This window comes from Zonotrichia leucophrys, chromosome 7 (assembly GCF_028769735.1).
Source record: "Zonotrichia leucophrys gambelii isolate GWCS_2022_RI chromosome 7, RI_Zleu_2.0, whole genome shotgun sequence".
Classification (NCBI taxonomy): Eukaryota; Metazoa; Chordata; class Aves; order Passeriformes; family Passerellidae; genus Zonotrichia; species Zonotrichia leucophrys.
This window is the reverse complement of record NC_088177.1, coordinates 22,808,556-22,822,606: the sequence shown is the minus strand read 5'-3', so window position 1 is coordinate 22,822,606 and position 14,051 is coordinate 22,808,556. Positions and strand designations below refer to the sequence as shown.

Below are 14,051 nucleotides of genomic sequence, written 5' to 3'. Positions count from 1 at the left end.
AATAGAGGTGAATTTCATTGAACACAAAAGATGCCATGAGTGACTTGCAAGAAAAGATCATGTACCTTTTTCTGGTACAATTTCCTCTGGAATAAATTCCTCTTCTTCTTCCTCAGGAACAAAAATGGGAACCTTTTCTTCAGACACAACTTTCTTTGCAACTTCAGGCACTTTGAAGATATTGTTTTAAGAACTTTACTTTCATGACATCACAAAGAAAAATCCATAACATAAAACACAAAGACACCAACTTTAAAGTAACAATAGAAATAGAAATAAAAAGTAGGGGAAGCTACTGGGTGTTTTTTACTCCCTGAAACCAGTGATGTGTAAATGTGTTGCAAGTCTTATATGAGGACTAGCACGTTTGCCCGATTTTTAATTCCACAGTGTCATTGCAAACAGAAAATATTAGCAAAATATGCTACAAACCACAGTTAAAAAACATTATTAGCATTAAGGTTTTTTACATAAAAACCTTACAGTGTCCGCTTTTCTTTTCTTTTTTTTTTTTTTTCCAAATTACTCAGCTGCTGAGGTAGAATCTGCTTGTCATCCAACAGTGGCCTTTGCAATAGTCTACCTACACTTCAAATTTCACATTTAAGGTATAGGATCTGGTTATTAGCATGATCAGTTATATATTGACATTATCTTTGTATAATTTTAGCTAAAACCCTTGAGAATCTAACTTATTCTCAAGATACATGTAAGAGTGATCTCCCTAAATTAAAGAATTTCCAGGTAAAGGGCCATAAAATTTAATTTAAGCTGTTTTGTTCAAAGAAAGTTTAAATTACTTTAGAAATTATTTCTGGATGAAAATATCAGAAGGAATTATTTCATTCACAGTAACCAGTGAAAGTGGAATAAAACAGATCATTCAAGGCCTGATTCTCAGCTGGCTGCAGTCAATAACAGAATAGACAAGCCCTGTCTGACCCCTAGCACTGCTCACTGCAGGGAAACAGCAGGACCTGAATTCACACGAGTATAAATTGAATGTTAAAATTAGGTTCCACTGAAATATGAAAAAAAGAGGGAGAGGAGTTATCTGCATATGTCACGATGTGATATACCTTTAGCTGGTGGAATTTTCTTTACTTTAGGAACTGCAACAGGTACTTTTTCTTCTGGGACAGCTCTCTTGCGCATCTCTGGCACTTCAAAGATATTATTTTGATAAGAAATTGGTAATTGCTTTTAGAGCATCAAAACTACTAAATCTACACAACAAAGTCACAAAGACCAGAAAGAAGAAGAAGAAAACTCCTCTCAAAAGGTTAACTGAGGCTTATACCAAGCTTAAAACAATCACTGGAGATGAAGATCCATTAATGAATTGAACAAAGCTCTGATAATCTTCAAGAATCAATGCTGTACCTCTTGCTGGCATCTCTGGAACCTTTTCCTCTTCTTCTTCAGGAACAAAAATAGGTACCTCTTCACTGGGACGTCTTGGTACTTCTGGCACTTTAAAGATAGTTTTTAATTGTAGAAAACTTAGACACAACTTACACAGAAGCTAAAGCAAGTACATTTGTCACACACTGCTACAACACTGCAGTTAAATTCTAACAAATACACAAAACCAAGAACAAGCATTACCCACATGTCCAGCTATAGGAAGCAATACCTTTGGCTGGCGGAGGTTCTGGCTTTTTATGTACAGGGACAGGTACTGCCTTTTCTGGAACCTTCTTGGGCACTTCAGGCACTTTAAAGACATTTTTATTTAGGGAATTAATTTTCAATGTAATATAAACCTAGTAAAAAGATAACTGTATATCTGATATTAAGATAACTACACAAATAGGATAAAATCTAGTCATGTGATGAAAGTTAATATTGATTTTATCCACAGATTTATGCACAGATGTAAACTTACAAATATACAAGGACTACAGGACTAGAAACTGGTGTGGTAAGGCTAAGGGGGAAGTCTGGCTGTTTAGGTAAATTTTTTCTCTTTTGGACCATCTGTTTTTGAAGCAACAACTTCTTTAAAAGATTTAGATATATAAGATCCAAAAAACAGAGACCATAAAAAACACAAAGACATTTTCAAAGCGAAGAGTAAGGACAGACCCCATGACTGACAGACAGACACACAACAGTGTCAAACGGCTCAGGGAGGGGTTCAAACACATTAGGCTGAAGAATGGGATTGTTACTGCCAGTAAGAATCTCATAAAGATGAAGAAACAAAAGTAGAATCACAGAGTTGAACTAGAAAATGGCATACCTTTGGCGGGTGGAGGTTCTTCCACTTTTTTAGGCACTGGGACATGTACCTTCTCTTCTGGCACAAGTTTCTTTGGTACTTCAGGCACTTGAAAAAATATTATTGTAGCTTAAGAATTTCATTTTTGAGCCATAAGGTAAAGAATACTGATATTAATCAATAAATTTGGGTGACAAAGAAGAACTGTCAAGAATAGAAAACTCTTCACTCTACATCATGTCTGAAAAAAGACTGACTTTTAAATTTTTTTTTTTTTTTATAAAACATTCAATCAAGAGCTATGTCAAGTCCTATACCTTTGGCTGGTGGAACATCCTTCTTTTTTGGTACAGGAACAGGAACCTTCTCTTCTGGCACAGGTTTCTTTGGCACTTCTGGAACTTAGTAAGATATTATTAAATATTGAGCTTGGCATGAAAATCGAAACAACATGACATACAAACCAATCACACTAAAACAATTAAACACAAACAAAAATAACCACAGCTCTTAAGAGTAACAATTCTTTTTGTATCCTGGTTTTTAACACAAGTGAGAAGATGAAGGAATGCTAGAAGATTTTTCTGACCACAGATAATGACAAGTGCATGTACCTTTAGCTGGAGGAGCTTCCTTCTTCGGCACTTGGACTTTCTTTTCAGGTACAGGTTTCTTTGGCACCTCGGGCACTTCAAAAACATGAGTTTGGTTAAAAAAATGAACCATAAGCTACTCAAAATACAAATGAAACAAAAAAGACAACAACACAAATATTTCATATGAAGACCCCTCTCCAAAAAGAACAGAAAAAAGTAAAAAGCAATTAAGGCATGTGAAAAATAATGTGAATTAAATATTCAGAGGATGTCTTTTAACATAAAGAGATGATATATACCTTTGGCTGGAGGAGGTTCTTTTTTCTTCAGAATAGGTATTTTTTCCTCTGGAACAGGCTTCTTGGGAACCTCAGGCACTTGAAAGATACCATTAATGTTTAGGTATTTGCTCCCGTAACAATAGGAACATAAAATGCAAACAAACATCACAAATATATACTCATGCAAACAAACATCACATACTCAAAAAACCAGCTATGATTTAAAAAGATTTTATCACTAAGACAAAATAAAATAACAAAGTCATCATATTATCTGCTATTATGTCTATTCTCCCTGATTATGTTTATTCTCCCTTCTTAGCCATGGAGACCATCAATAAAAATGCTTTCAACTTCAAGGGCTTTTTTGAAAGAAGAAGATCAAGAAGATTAAGTCACAGAGATTCAGTCAGTTTTTTGAATCAGCTATTAAAAAAATGTTTCCAATGCTTGTCAGGCATGTAATAGGTTGTATCTGATAATATTCTTTTATATATTTTAAATATAAATTGTTGACTGCATTTTCTTCCTGAAAAATTTCCAAGAGCTTTCTAAATGCAGAAAACCCCAGCACATCTAGTTTATCAACTGACTGACTCCAAGCACAGAACTGTCCATTATAAGTACCTAGCAGTTTATACCACAATTTGTTGGGTAAATGAAATGCTTTTTAAAAAATCCTTTTACTCTTCTGAAATCAGACTTTAACTGCAGTGAGGCAAAGGCTTCAACTAAAATGTATCTAAACTTTTGTTCATACTCCAAACCCCAGAAATGTCCACATAAATTTTACAATGACAAAAGAATAATTCCACTGTCTCTGAGCATAATGAAAGAAGTTTGGAGTACATATGAATTAAACTTAGCTACTGTGAGAGATTAAATGGAAATATCAGCCAACACTAATCTCCCTGTCCAGGATTAACCTGGCTTCTGCAGTGTACAGCCTCATCTTTTCTTAGCTATATGACAAAATTTCTACTGCAAACAATGTTATATATAATTTTGACATTTATTAATTAGTCAAATGAAATTCTGAAATTCTTTGATGGAAAAAGACACTATGGAATGATTTGGATCAGGACTGGAAATGATACTCTTAGATGATTATGTAATTTTGGAAAATTGGATATACGTGATCCATACCTTTATATTATGAGGCAGAAAGGCTTTAGCACACTGTAAAGCACACTGCAACATTTTAAAACAAAATTTGGTACTTTCATAAAATGAAAAGATACTACTTTTCCTCACACAAACCCTAAAGTGAAGTATACCTCTGGCTGGTAGGGGAGCCTTCTCTTCATACTGAGGAACCTGTGGCTCTTCCTCCTCATATCCAGCAACTTCCTCTCCATAATAAGCAGCCTCTTCTTCATAATGGGTGACTTCTTCTTCCTCTTCATACTGAGGAACTTCTTCCTCTTCATACTGAGGAACTTCCTCCTCATAGTGACTAACTTCTTCGTAATGGCGAACCTCCTCCTTGTATTGGATTACCTCCCTCTCATATCTAGTGGTGTCTTCCTCCTCGTACCTTGGAACCTCCTCCTCCTCATACTGAGGAATTTCAACGTACGCTTTTTCTTTTCGGACAACTGTCTTGCGTACTTCGGGCACTTAAAAAGATACCAATTAAAAGAACCTTAAAATTTAGCACACAGATCTTACTAATAATAAGGATCACAAGGCATTGTCAACTAAGAATTAACCAAAGGAAGAACATTCCATAGAAAACAAATCAGTACTGACTGCACATGGAACATACATGACACAAAAAACATTTACACCATATTTGAATACTCTGTCCAGTATACCTTTGGCTGGTGGTCTTGCCATTTTTTTAGGAGGATAAATTGGTACTCTTTCTTCAATGATAGCCCTCTCTGGTACATCAGGCACTTAAAAGATACAGTACAATTACATTTAAGAATTTTTATATGCAAATTGTTAAATAGCAGAAGTATTGGCAAGAAACAGAAAAAGATATCTTACAAACACATGGCTGACATGTAAAAGACAAGCGTGCTTATTGCCACTGGACATGTAGCTAGGGAAGTAATTAGGCTTCTTTTCAATTAAGAAACAACCAACTTTTCAAGGTACCAATATAAGCAGATGATATGATTCCTGCTTCATCCACTGCTGCCAACAGTAAAATTAAGTTTGCTGATGGGCAGAACTCAAAATCCAAAGCCAGTCAATTATAAAATCAATAAATCTCATTGTTCTCTGTAGCAGCTCCTTGCCAGAGCAGTGACACTTTGCACTACCTCAGGAAGAGATCAAGACTCCTCATTCACTGACAACAAAAGATTTGTGTTAGAAACTCTAGATGAAGGTGAAGGAACACATGGAGAGAAACTTTGAGAGTGACTAACAATAGATAAGGGCTCTGGTCTAATTAAAAGCAAAAGAATGACGTGCTCAGTGAGAAAGGTGTTTTTCCTCTTCTGTCAATTACTTTATGAAGTGACTTGTTTCTTCTGACATGGCAAGGAGCCGTTCCTTGTAAAAGCAGGAGCATCTCCAAAAGCTTAAGATGTGGATATGTTCAGTTTTTAAGACTTATTCAGTAAAGAATGCTGTGTTTAAGCAGCATATTCTCTTTTACAGAAGTGTGTGGGTCTTGTCTTCTGAGGCAGGTGTCTTGGAAAATTTTTGACCAATATAATTGGAAACTGCACAGAAAATTACCTTGTCATTTTAAGATCTGGCAGACTTGCCAATTCAGACAATAACTGTGGCATTCTCTTAATGGATTTGAGATTTTTTTTCTGACCTTCAGAGATGGAATCCATCCTGTTGCTGACAAATTTGAGAATTTCTAGAAGCTTTATTCATGACAAGCTCCAGTGAGCATAGATGAGTGGCTGCCACAAGTCTTGATGCTTGGTGTTATTTTTGGGGCAGTGTGAAGACTCATTAGCTCTCTAAGTATTTTCTGGCACAGCCTTCCTTGATATTTAATTATAAATGCCAGGTACATCTATACTTGAAATGTTAAACTGAAACTGCTTGGAACCGATACTTTGGTGGATTTGAAATCGAAAACTGCATTATGCATGAGTGCCCTTTTCAGAAAGCTCAGATTCCTTTGGATTCTTTTTTTCCAGCTAAAACACCAATGTTTGGTACCCTACTGGAGAACTGTTGCCTTTAATGTCTTTCTGCTTTGACCCTTTTCCTTCCAGACCAGATGGCATATTACACCTGCCTTACAGAGAGCCAAAGGTCATCCTTCATCACACTCTTGGTATGCATAGTATGCTTGTCCCCCCAACTTTGGGACTAAATAGGAAATTTAACTTCATGCTGATTTGTCTGTATTAATCTTTCATGATATGAATATGAAAATGCCATTTATCAATGGAATCAGATCTAAAAGTAGTGAGTGTGAGGCATCTTGTGGGTCATTTTTCACAAATCAATGCAAAAGTAAAAGAGCAACAAATTTTCCTTACAGGCTATGGACTGTTGAGCAAGCAGATCCATTACATTGGATTGTGTTAAGTGTCTCAGCCATGCAGGCAATAGTAGAGCTAAGGATTTTTTTCTTTAACCTTCAGATTTAGGTGAGGAGTTGCTTTTACAGAACAGGAAAGGTCTGTCTTTTCAGATTAATAAAGCATGTTAATTTAAATGAAAGCAAAGACTGTCTCTTGCTTCCCCTCAAAGGTCAGACAGGTGGCAAGATTTAAAAAGGAGGACCTAATGAAATTATTTGGCTTCCACGATGCGAACAGCAGCAAGCCAAGGGAAAGAATTAAATGAGAAACAGTATTTTATTGCGATAATGAAATACTGTCCTGCCTTATTCTACAAGCTTCACTTTTGTGATAAACTGGCAGTGGCAAAGGACATGAAATTTAGTTTTATTCTCTGTTTCTTTTACTAGCTGATGAGATGTAACTTTGGATACAGATTTTTTTTTAGTCTTCATACCTGTATAGGAAATCTCCTTTTCTGTGTGGAGAGAAACGGATACTTCCTCTGACATAGCCCAATGTTCTTCTTCTGTTGGTACTTCAAAGATAGAGTCTAACATTAATTTTTTTTTCTGGGGTAATATAATGTACAATAATAAATATCCCATTTGGAGTTTCTGAGAAAAATAACTATTGTTTCCTGACACCACCCACACCCAAAGTAATTGGGAAAAATGTGCCTAATATTTCTCAAAGGCTTTGTAAAAGTTCCTCTGGGACTACAGTGGATCATAGTGATGGACTTGGTAGTGTAAGGCTAATGGTTGGACTCAATGACCTTAAAGTCTTGTCCAACTTAAATGATTCTATAATTCTAAATTTGAATCTTAGGAGACATGCCAGACCAATAGGCCTGAACACAATCTGTTCATAGATTAACCCATGGGCAGGACTACCTTCTGGTGGTGGAGACACTTTTCTCTTTTGAACAGCAATGGATACTCTTTCTTCTCTGGCAGTTTTCCTCTGTGCTTCTGGCACTTTAAAGATAGTAATTGTAAGAAAACTAGCTTCTAAAAGAAATCACACACATTCTGAAACTTGTAAGAAAGAATTATAGACAAACAATTAGGAACAAATACCACACTGTTTAAAAGAAAGTATAATAAACAAAATAATCACATGACACGTACAGATAATATAGTAAAATAATACATCTAATATTAGAGTAATAGATATATAGACAAAATAATTGAGCAGAATATTCACAAATTGTGAAGTAAGATGGAATGAAGATGAAAGTAAGAGGTAAAGACTTTGTCTCTAAACTCTTCAGAAACTCCATGAAGCCACAGAACACCACACACTCAGGGTACATAACAAAATCAAACACAAGAAAAGCACAGAAACAGAGAACAAATTTGTAAGTTTGAAATACTTCACTGAATATTGACAATATTATAAACATTGATTTTTAAAAAAAAAATTGTGTTCAATTTTTTTTCACTGAGTAAATGTTGTCACTCAGCTTTGCAAGCATTTAAGCATCCAGAGTGATCAATGGAATTAAATAGTTAAGTAGTTAAAAAATGCAAAGAATGAAGGTGCGTGACTATTCTCTGTTACATTCAGCAGTATATTGAAGGGGAAAAGATGAAGGTCCTTTTCATTTATAACCAAATCAGGAGACACAGATTTATTAACTAGGCAGACTCTGAGTATGATGCACATGGATGTGTGATATTTAAAAGCCATCTCTACTTCCAAAGCAACTTGTATACCTTTAGCTGGTGGAGCTGCCACTTTCTGTGAAATTGGAACAGGTACTTTGTCTTCTGGCACAGGCTTCTTGGGCACTGCTAGCAGTTTGTAAAAAAAGTTTATTGTAATAGATGTTAAATTAATCACAAAGTATACAAGTATATAAATATAAGCAGATAACAAAACAAATTGGAGACTTGACATTTCTTCAAGTAAAAAAAGAAAAAAAGACAGCAAACACTGAACATTAGAGTCTGTGTTAGATAACGAGACATAAATACAAACCACTATTCGGAGACAAGACTTCTCTAGTGTAACTCTGAAAATTTATATACCTTTCTTTGGTGGAGCCACTTCTTTTTTAGCAACTGCAACTTTTTCTTCTGTGATAATTTTCCTGTGTACTTCAGTCACTTAAAAATAATGTGGAGCGATATTTAATTACAATATTTGAAATGCAGAAATATGCTTCTTTTACTTCTGATTGTTTAAAAAAGTGCTAAGTGAACTTCAACAGCAAAAGAAATAAGACACTGCTGAAGAGCATCCTTTACATCCATAGCACCCAAATGAGTAGAATCAAAACAAAGGGGAGATCCCTACAAAGGTTACAGATACTAACAAACAAAACCGTATTTAAGTAAATTGCCTAAACACAAATACTGCAAGACCTAACTAAAAAAATCTCCATGATAATAATCTGTTTACCTTTGGTTGTTGGAGGTTCTTCAAATTCTGCCTCAAAAGTGGGCACCAATGCTTCTTCAGGTTCTTAAAAAAGATTGTGTAGAAAATTTGTTTGATTTCATCAACAGGTATAAGACAGAAGATGAAATAACATATAAATAACATAACATATAAATCTCATCAAGACAGCAAAGGTCACAGGTGTCATTGTAGACAAACAGACATAAAAACATGTTTAATGTTGAAGAAATTTGATACCAGAGATCTATGTTGCATCAACACTACAATCCTCAGCCAAGGCATATATGTTAAAAATGGAATGTAGCAAAAAAAGCTTTTTTCTTTTTTTGCAACAGAAACAAACACTGATATACCTTTTGCTGGTGGAGCTACCATTTTTTTAGACACAGGAACAGGCACTTTCTCTTTAGGAACTGCCTTCTTATGAACTTCAGGAACTTTAGAAAAATGAGCAAGATGAGAAGGAAGATAAGAAAGAATATTAAAGTGTAATATTTACAATTACCTACTACACAATGTGTTTTACTGAGTTAACACAAACAAGAATTTTCAAAGTACAAGGTGGAATTTGAGACAGCATTCATCACTGTGAGAAGACACCACTTATGTCAACATGTACGAGCAAGACAGTAAGACAAACACAATCCCTTCGAAGATACATCAACCAGTTGAGGAACTGGTTTATACCTTTAACTCCTGGAGCTTCCTTTGGAGCAGCTGGGACTTTTGGCTCAGGGACAATTCTCCTGTGCTTCTCAGGCACTTTAAAAGATTACAATACATAGTTTTACATAGAGGAGTAGTATCACTATAGCACAAACACATACAAAAATGCCAAAAATGGACATAAACATGTAGTGGCAATATAATGTTAAGAAAGGTGAAACAGCTCATATGTTGAAGTGAAATGAACTTATACCTTTTTTAGGTGGGGCTTCCTCTCTTTTTGGAACAGTTACTGTCTCCTCTATGTAGTAAGACTCTTCTTCAGTCACTTTTAAAAAGAGTAAAATATAAAAATACTTAAGTATTTCACATATATTACTGCCTTTATGGCCCTGGTAAGCAACAAAATATTTGTAAGACAAAAATAAACAGTGTGCTTTATTAACAGACTCTTCTGGGATGACAAAATCTACATTCAAGCCATCTTGCTTCCACTGAGGCCAACGGAAACACTCCAAGCAGCTTAAATGGAACTGAGAGACTGGGCTCTCATCTTGTATTTGTGTGGAATTTGAAAATGCTCCATTCCTCTGTCCGCTAAGTCACTAATGTTGAAATTTGTCCATTTTGAGATACCTTCTTTCCCAAATACTGAGAAAATTCCTTGACTAAAGATATCCCTGGAAAATTTTGTGGTGTCATTAGTCATAGAAATTGAGTCAGTCAGTGTTACTGTCCTTTGCAGTATTATGTGACCACCAATAAACTTACAAGTGGAAACAATATAGTTATTTTACAGTGAAATTATCTGAGGAATCTGAGTGCATCATGGCATTCGGAAGAACATGTGCTTTATCCAAGCAACCTGGTGGAAGAGGAACTTCCAACAGAGGATTTTTGTGAACAGAAAGAAGTCCTGACAGATCTCACAATCAGAAAGATAACTTATTTTTTTTATTGTATTGAAACAGGATTAGCTACTTTTAAAAAGCAAGCAATAGAAATTGCAGAAATTAAAATTAAAATGTTTAAGTTACAAAACATATTTATATAGTTGTAATTTTTTCCTTATAAATAAAGCAGATATTAATCCAAACTGTCTATTTGGATTACTTTTTTGCTTTTGCCTAGTGTTCCTGAATTGTTGTCATACCTTCAGAAATTTCTTCTCTGTGGATGGAAATAGATACTTCCTCTCTTTCTTCTTCAGACCATTCTTCAACTGTTGGTTCTTTAAGGAAAATTATTAGTTTTAGTATTTTTGGAGGATGGATAAATGGAGAGAGGGAAGGATTGATGGATAAAGATGAAGTCTGATTCTTAGAAGTTCTAGATGGTAATGACAGATATGCATACAATCCAGAAAGTGCTGTGCACCATATGGATATGTATGATTTGTTCTAATTATGTGGTTTGTCCATGTCCCAGGTTCTCTACTGTGTGTTGTTGTATCTAATATCATTCACTTGTCAACTGTCAGTTTATTAGAATGCCTCAGCTCCCCAAATTTCTCCATCACAACAGCTGAAGTGGGGGAACAATAGTTTCTCCTTGATCCAACTGTATGAAAGTGAGGAAAGGAAAAAATGAGATGGATAGGACAAGAACTGAAAGGAAATCCTGGCATGTACTCATCTAAAAAGGTGACTGTATCAGGGAAAACCTCAACTAGTTCTGAAAAAAAGATTAAATTGCAGGAGACAAACAGAAATTAACACTGCATGTATCCATATGGATGTGCATTTGTTCATATTTTAGATAGACGTGTTCCAAATTTTCTTCTAAAAATTCATTTATGGTTTTAAAAAGAAAGTGCAAATTTTCTTGACTGGGTAGTTATTAATGGGACATAAAATCCAACAAAATGCTGTTTCAGCATTCTTGAAGTTATCTTGAGGCAGTTATTATGTGGAATTATACTAACTTAAAACAACTGATCTCAATCTTCCCTGAACATGAGAATGTGAACTGAAAGCTGGTGAGAAGGGAAGTAGTATTTTATCTTGAGGGCTACAGAAAGCTTGGTAGTATGACAAATGGATGGTTACAGCCCTAATTTGTAGAGTCTAAAAATAAATCTAAAATAAATTTGCTACTGCAAATTTATGAGACCCTCATCTGAAGATTATTGTATTCAGTAGTAGAGTTTCCATGTCAGTGTGGTGGGATCCTGACATTCAAGACTGAAATTGCAAATAGCACTTTAGGAGGCTTTTAACTGCCTGCAGTTCAGCACAAAACTTATACAAGATAACTATCAAAAAATGTTTGGTGTTATTTTGATCTTGATATTAGAACAACAGACTTGCAGACATAGCACAAGTTTCTCACTATTGTCTGCTTATAGTGTACCTTCAGGTGATGGGATTTCCTCTGGAATGGCAACAGATATTCTCTCTTCTGTGATAAGTACTCTTTCTTCAAAAGTGGCTTTCTTCTGCACTTCAGGCACTTAGGAAGATAATGATATTAAATGAATGCTTTTCCAATTACATTGTGAAACAAATTTTTGAAATGCTAAATCTAGGTTTCCAAAGAAGGGTACTGAGCACATAACATATAACACAGATTCATATTTAGAAAGAATACTATGTAAGTATTGCACACAAGATACAACATACTGTAATGATTCATTGTGTAAATCAGAGCAGCAGAACTCACAGGAGAAGCACAAATCAACGACTAATAACAGCACAGAACTTCTAGACAGAAGCTGAGAAATAGCATATTCTTATATTCGACTGGAAAGCATACCTTTTGCTGGAGGAGCCTCAATTTTTTTAGGAACAGCAGGAGTTACTTTTTCTTTAGGGACAGGTTTCTTAGGAACTGCAGGCACTTAAAAAAAGTATTTGTTTTAGAACATTTGAAGTAAAAACTGACACATGCATCACGCAAGACAAATGTGTTGTTGAGAAAGATTACACATGGATATGTTTTGCTTACCAAATGTGACAGTTGACCAAAATGAGATAAATGTTATGTTCTAAAGATTACAATAAATGATATTAAAATGAGCTGTATTTTGCAGGGGGAGTATCTACTTTAGGAACATATGGCAATTTTTCTTCTGGAACTCGTTTTTCAGGTATTTCTGGCACTTCAAAGATCTTAATTATAATATATTTAGCTTAAATTAGCAAGTTTTTATAGAATAAATCTACAGCACACCTATGCACAAAACTGACACAAAAGATACACATTAACATAGATGAAGTACCAGTATAACAAGCTTAACTTAGCAATCAAACCCAAAATTTGACATAAATAAGATGCTTAAGATAATAAGAAAAGAACATTATTTTTTAAAGTGTACCTTTAGGTGTTGGAGCTTCCTCTCTTTTTGGGACAGCAACCTTTTTCTCTGGGGGAGCTTTCTTAGCAACCTCTGGCACTTAAAAAACCATAAAGTATAAGATAACTGAATTCTAAATTTCAAAGATTTCTTGGAGTATTATAGATTTCATTAATAGATAGACATCTTCCATTTGTAAGAATATCAAGACACACCTCATAACACATTCATACACTTAACATAGAAAGATCTATGACAAGAGCAACATATGTTTGATACAAAACAAAATCAAACCAGTTGCTGGAAGACTATCAAATACTTGAAGACTGATTCCTTAACTGAAGAATGAGATGCTCAAATATACTACCAGGTTTTAAAAAATGTCATGGATGAACAGAGAATTATACACAAAAGATAAATTCTAACACAAACATGCTTACGTACAGACTAACAATAAAATACAACTCAACAAGTAATGCACACTTGTTGGAGTTGGGAAAGTGTTGGGAGAGAGTAAGTGTTGGGAAAAGGAACATGTCCTTTTTCTTCAGGCACAGTTTTTCTAGGCCCTTCAAAATCGCTAACGGTATTAAAATTCATCTAGGCTATCCTTCTAGGGCTTTTGAATGCCTTAGATGAGAACAGACATTCACACATAACACACAAAGATTACATTTATCATATGTGTTGAGAATATAAGAGAAGTTAGGAAAAGGGGACAATAGCACAGAACTGGTTAAAGCCCACATTCAAAAGATGCTGTACCTTTTGCTGGGGGAGCCACCTCCTTTTTAGCAACAGCAACTTTCTTTTCTGGAACAGGTTTCTTAGGGGCTTCAGGCACTTTGGGAAACATTGTTAAAGTAAGAGATCTTTAGTTTTTGGAACACTAATCCAGATTTGAATAATCCAAGATTGTTTTTTACAATGGAGACAGTGCTTGGACAAGGAGATGAGCACTGCAACTGACACAACACAATGTACAGCCTTTTGTGTACAAATGTGGACAGTACAGGAAAGACATAATGATACAGTAAAAAAGTCCTATGTTAAAATCACTGCACTAGCAGCTTTCATTTTACTCTCTTGAAG

The 14,051-nt window shown here is 35.0% G+C and overlaps 1 protein-coding gene across 1 annotated transcript in view; it reads right to left on the bottom strand.

Annotated features, from left to right (window-relative positions):
* Window positions 1-14,051, bottom strand: part of TTN (titin) — a 235,050-nt gene that overhangs the window by 129,238 nt on the left and 91,761 nt on the right. Inside the window, 19 exon segments of the mRNA XM_064718447.1 lie at window positions 66-170; window positions 1,384-1,473; window positions 1,637-1,717; window positions 2,246-2,332; window positions 2,542-2,625; window positions 2,839-2,913; window positions 3,120-3,197; window positions 4,379-4,720; window positions 4,919-5,002; window positions 7,047-7,142; window positions 8,999-9,061; window positions 9,352-9,435; window positions 9,686-9,760; window positions 9,918-9,992; window positions 10,818-10,895; window positions 12,017-12,101; window positions 12,709-12,764; window positions 12,981-13,058; window positions 13,725-13,802. Coding sequence (XP_064574517.1) covers window positions 66-170; window positions 1,384-1,473; window positions 1,637-1,717; window positions 2,246-2,332; window positions 2,542-2,625; window positions 2,839-2,913; window positions 3,120-3,197; window positions 4,379-4,720; window positions 4,919-5,002; window positions 7,047-7,142; window positions 8,999-9,061; window positions 9,352-9,435; window positions 9,686-9,760; window positions 9,918-9,992; window positions 10,818-10,895; window positions 12,017-12,101; window positions 12,709-12,764; window positions 12,981-13,058; window positions 13,725-13,802 — 1,794 coding nt within the window.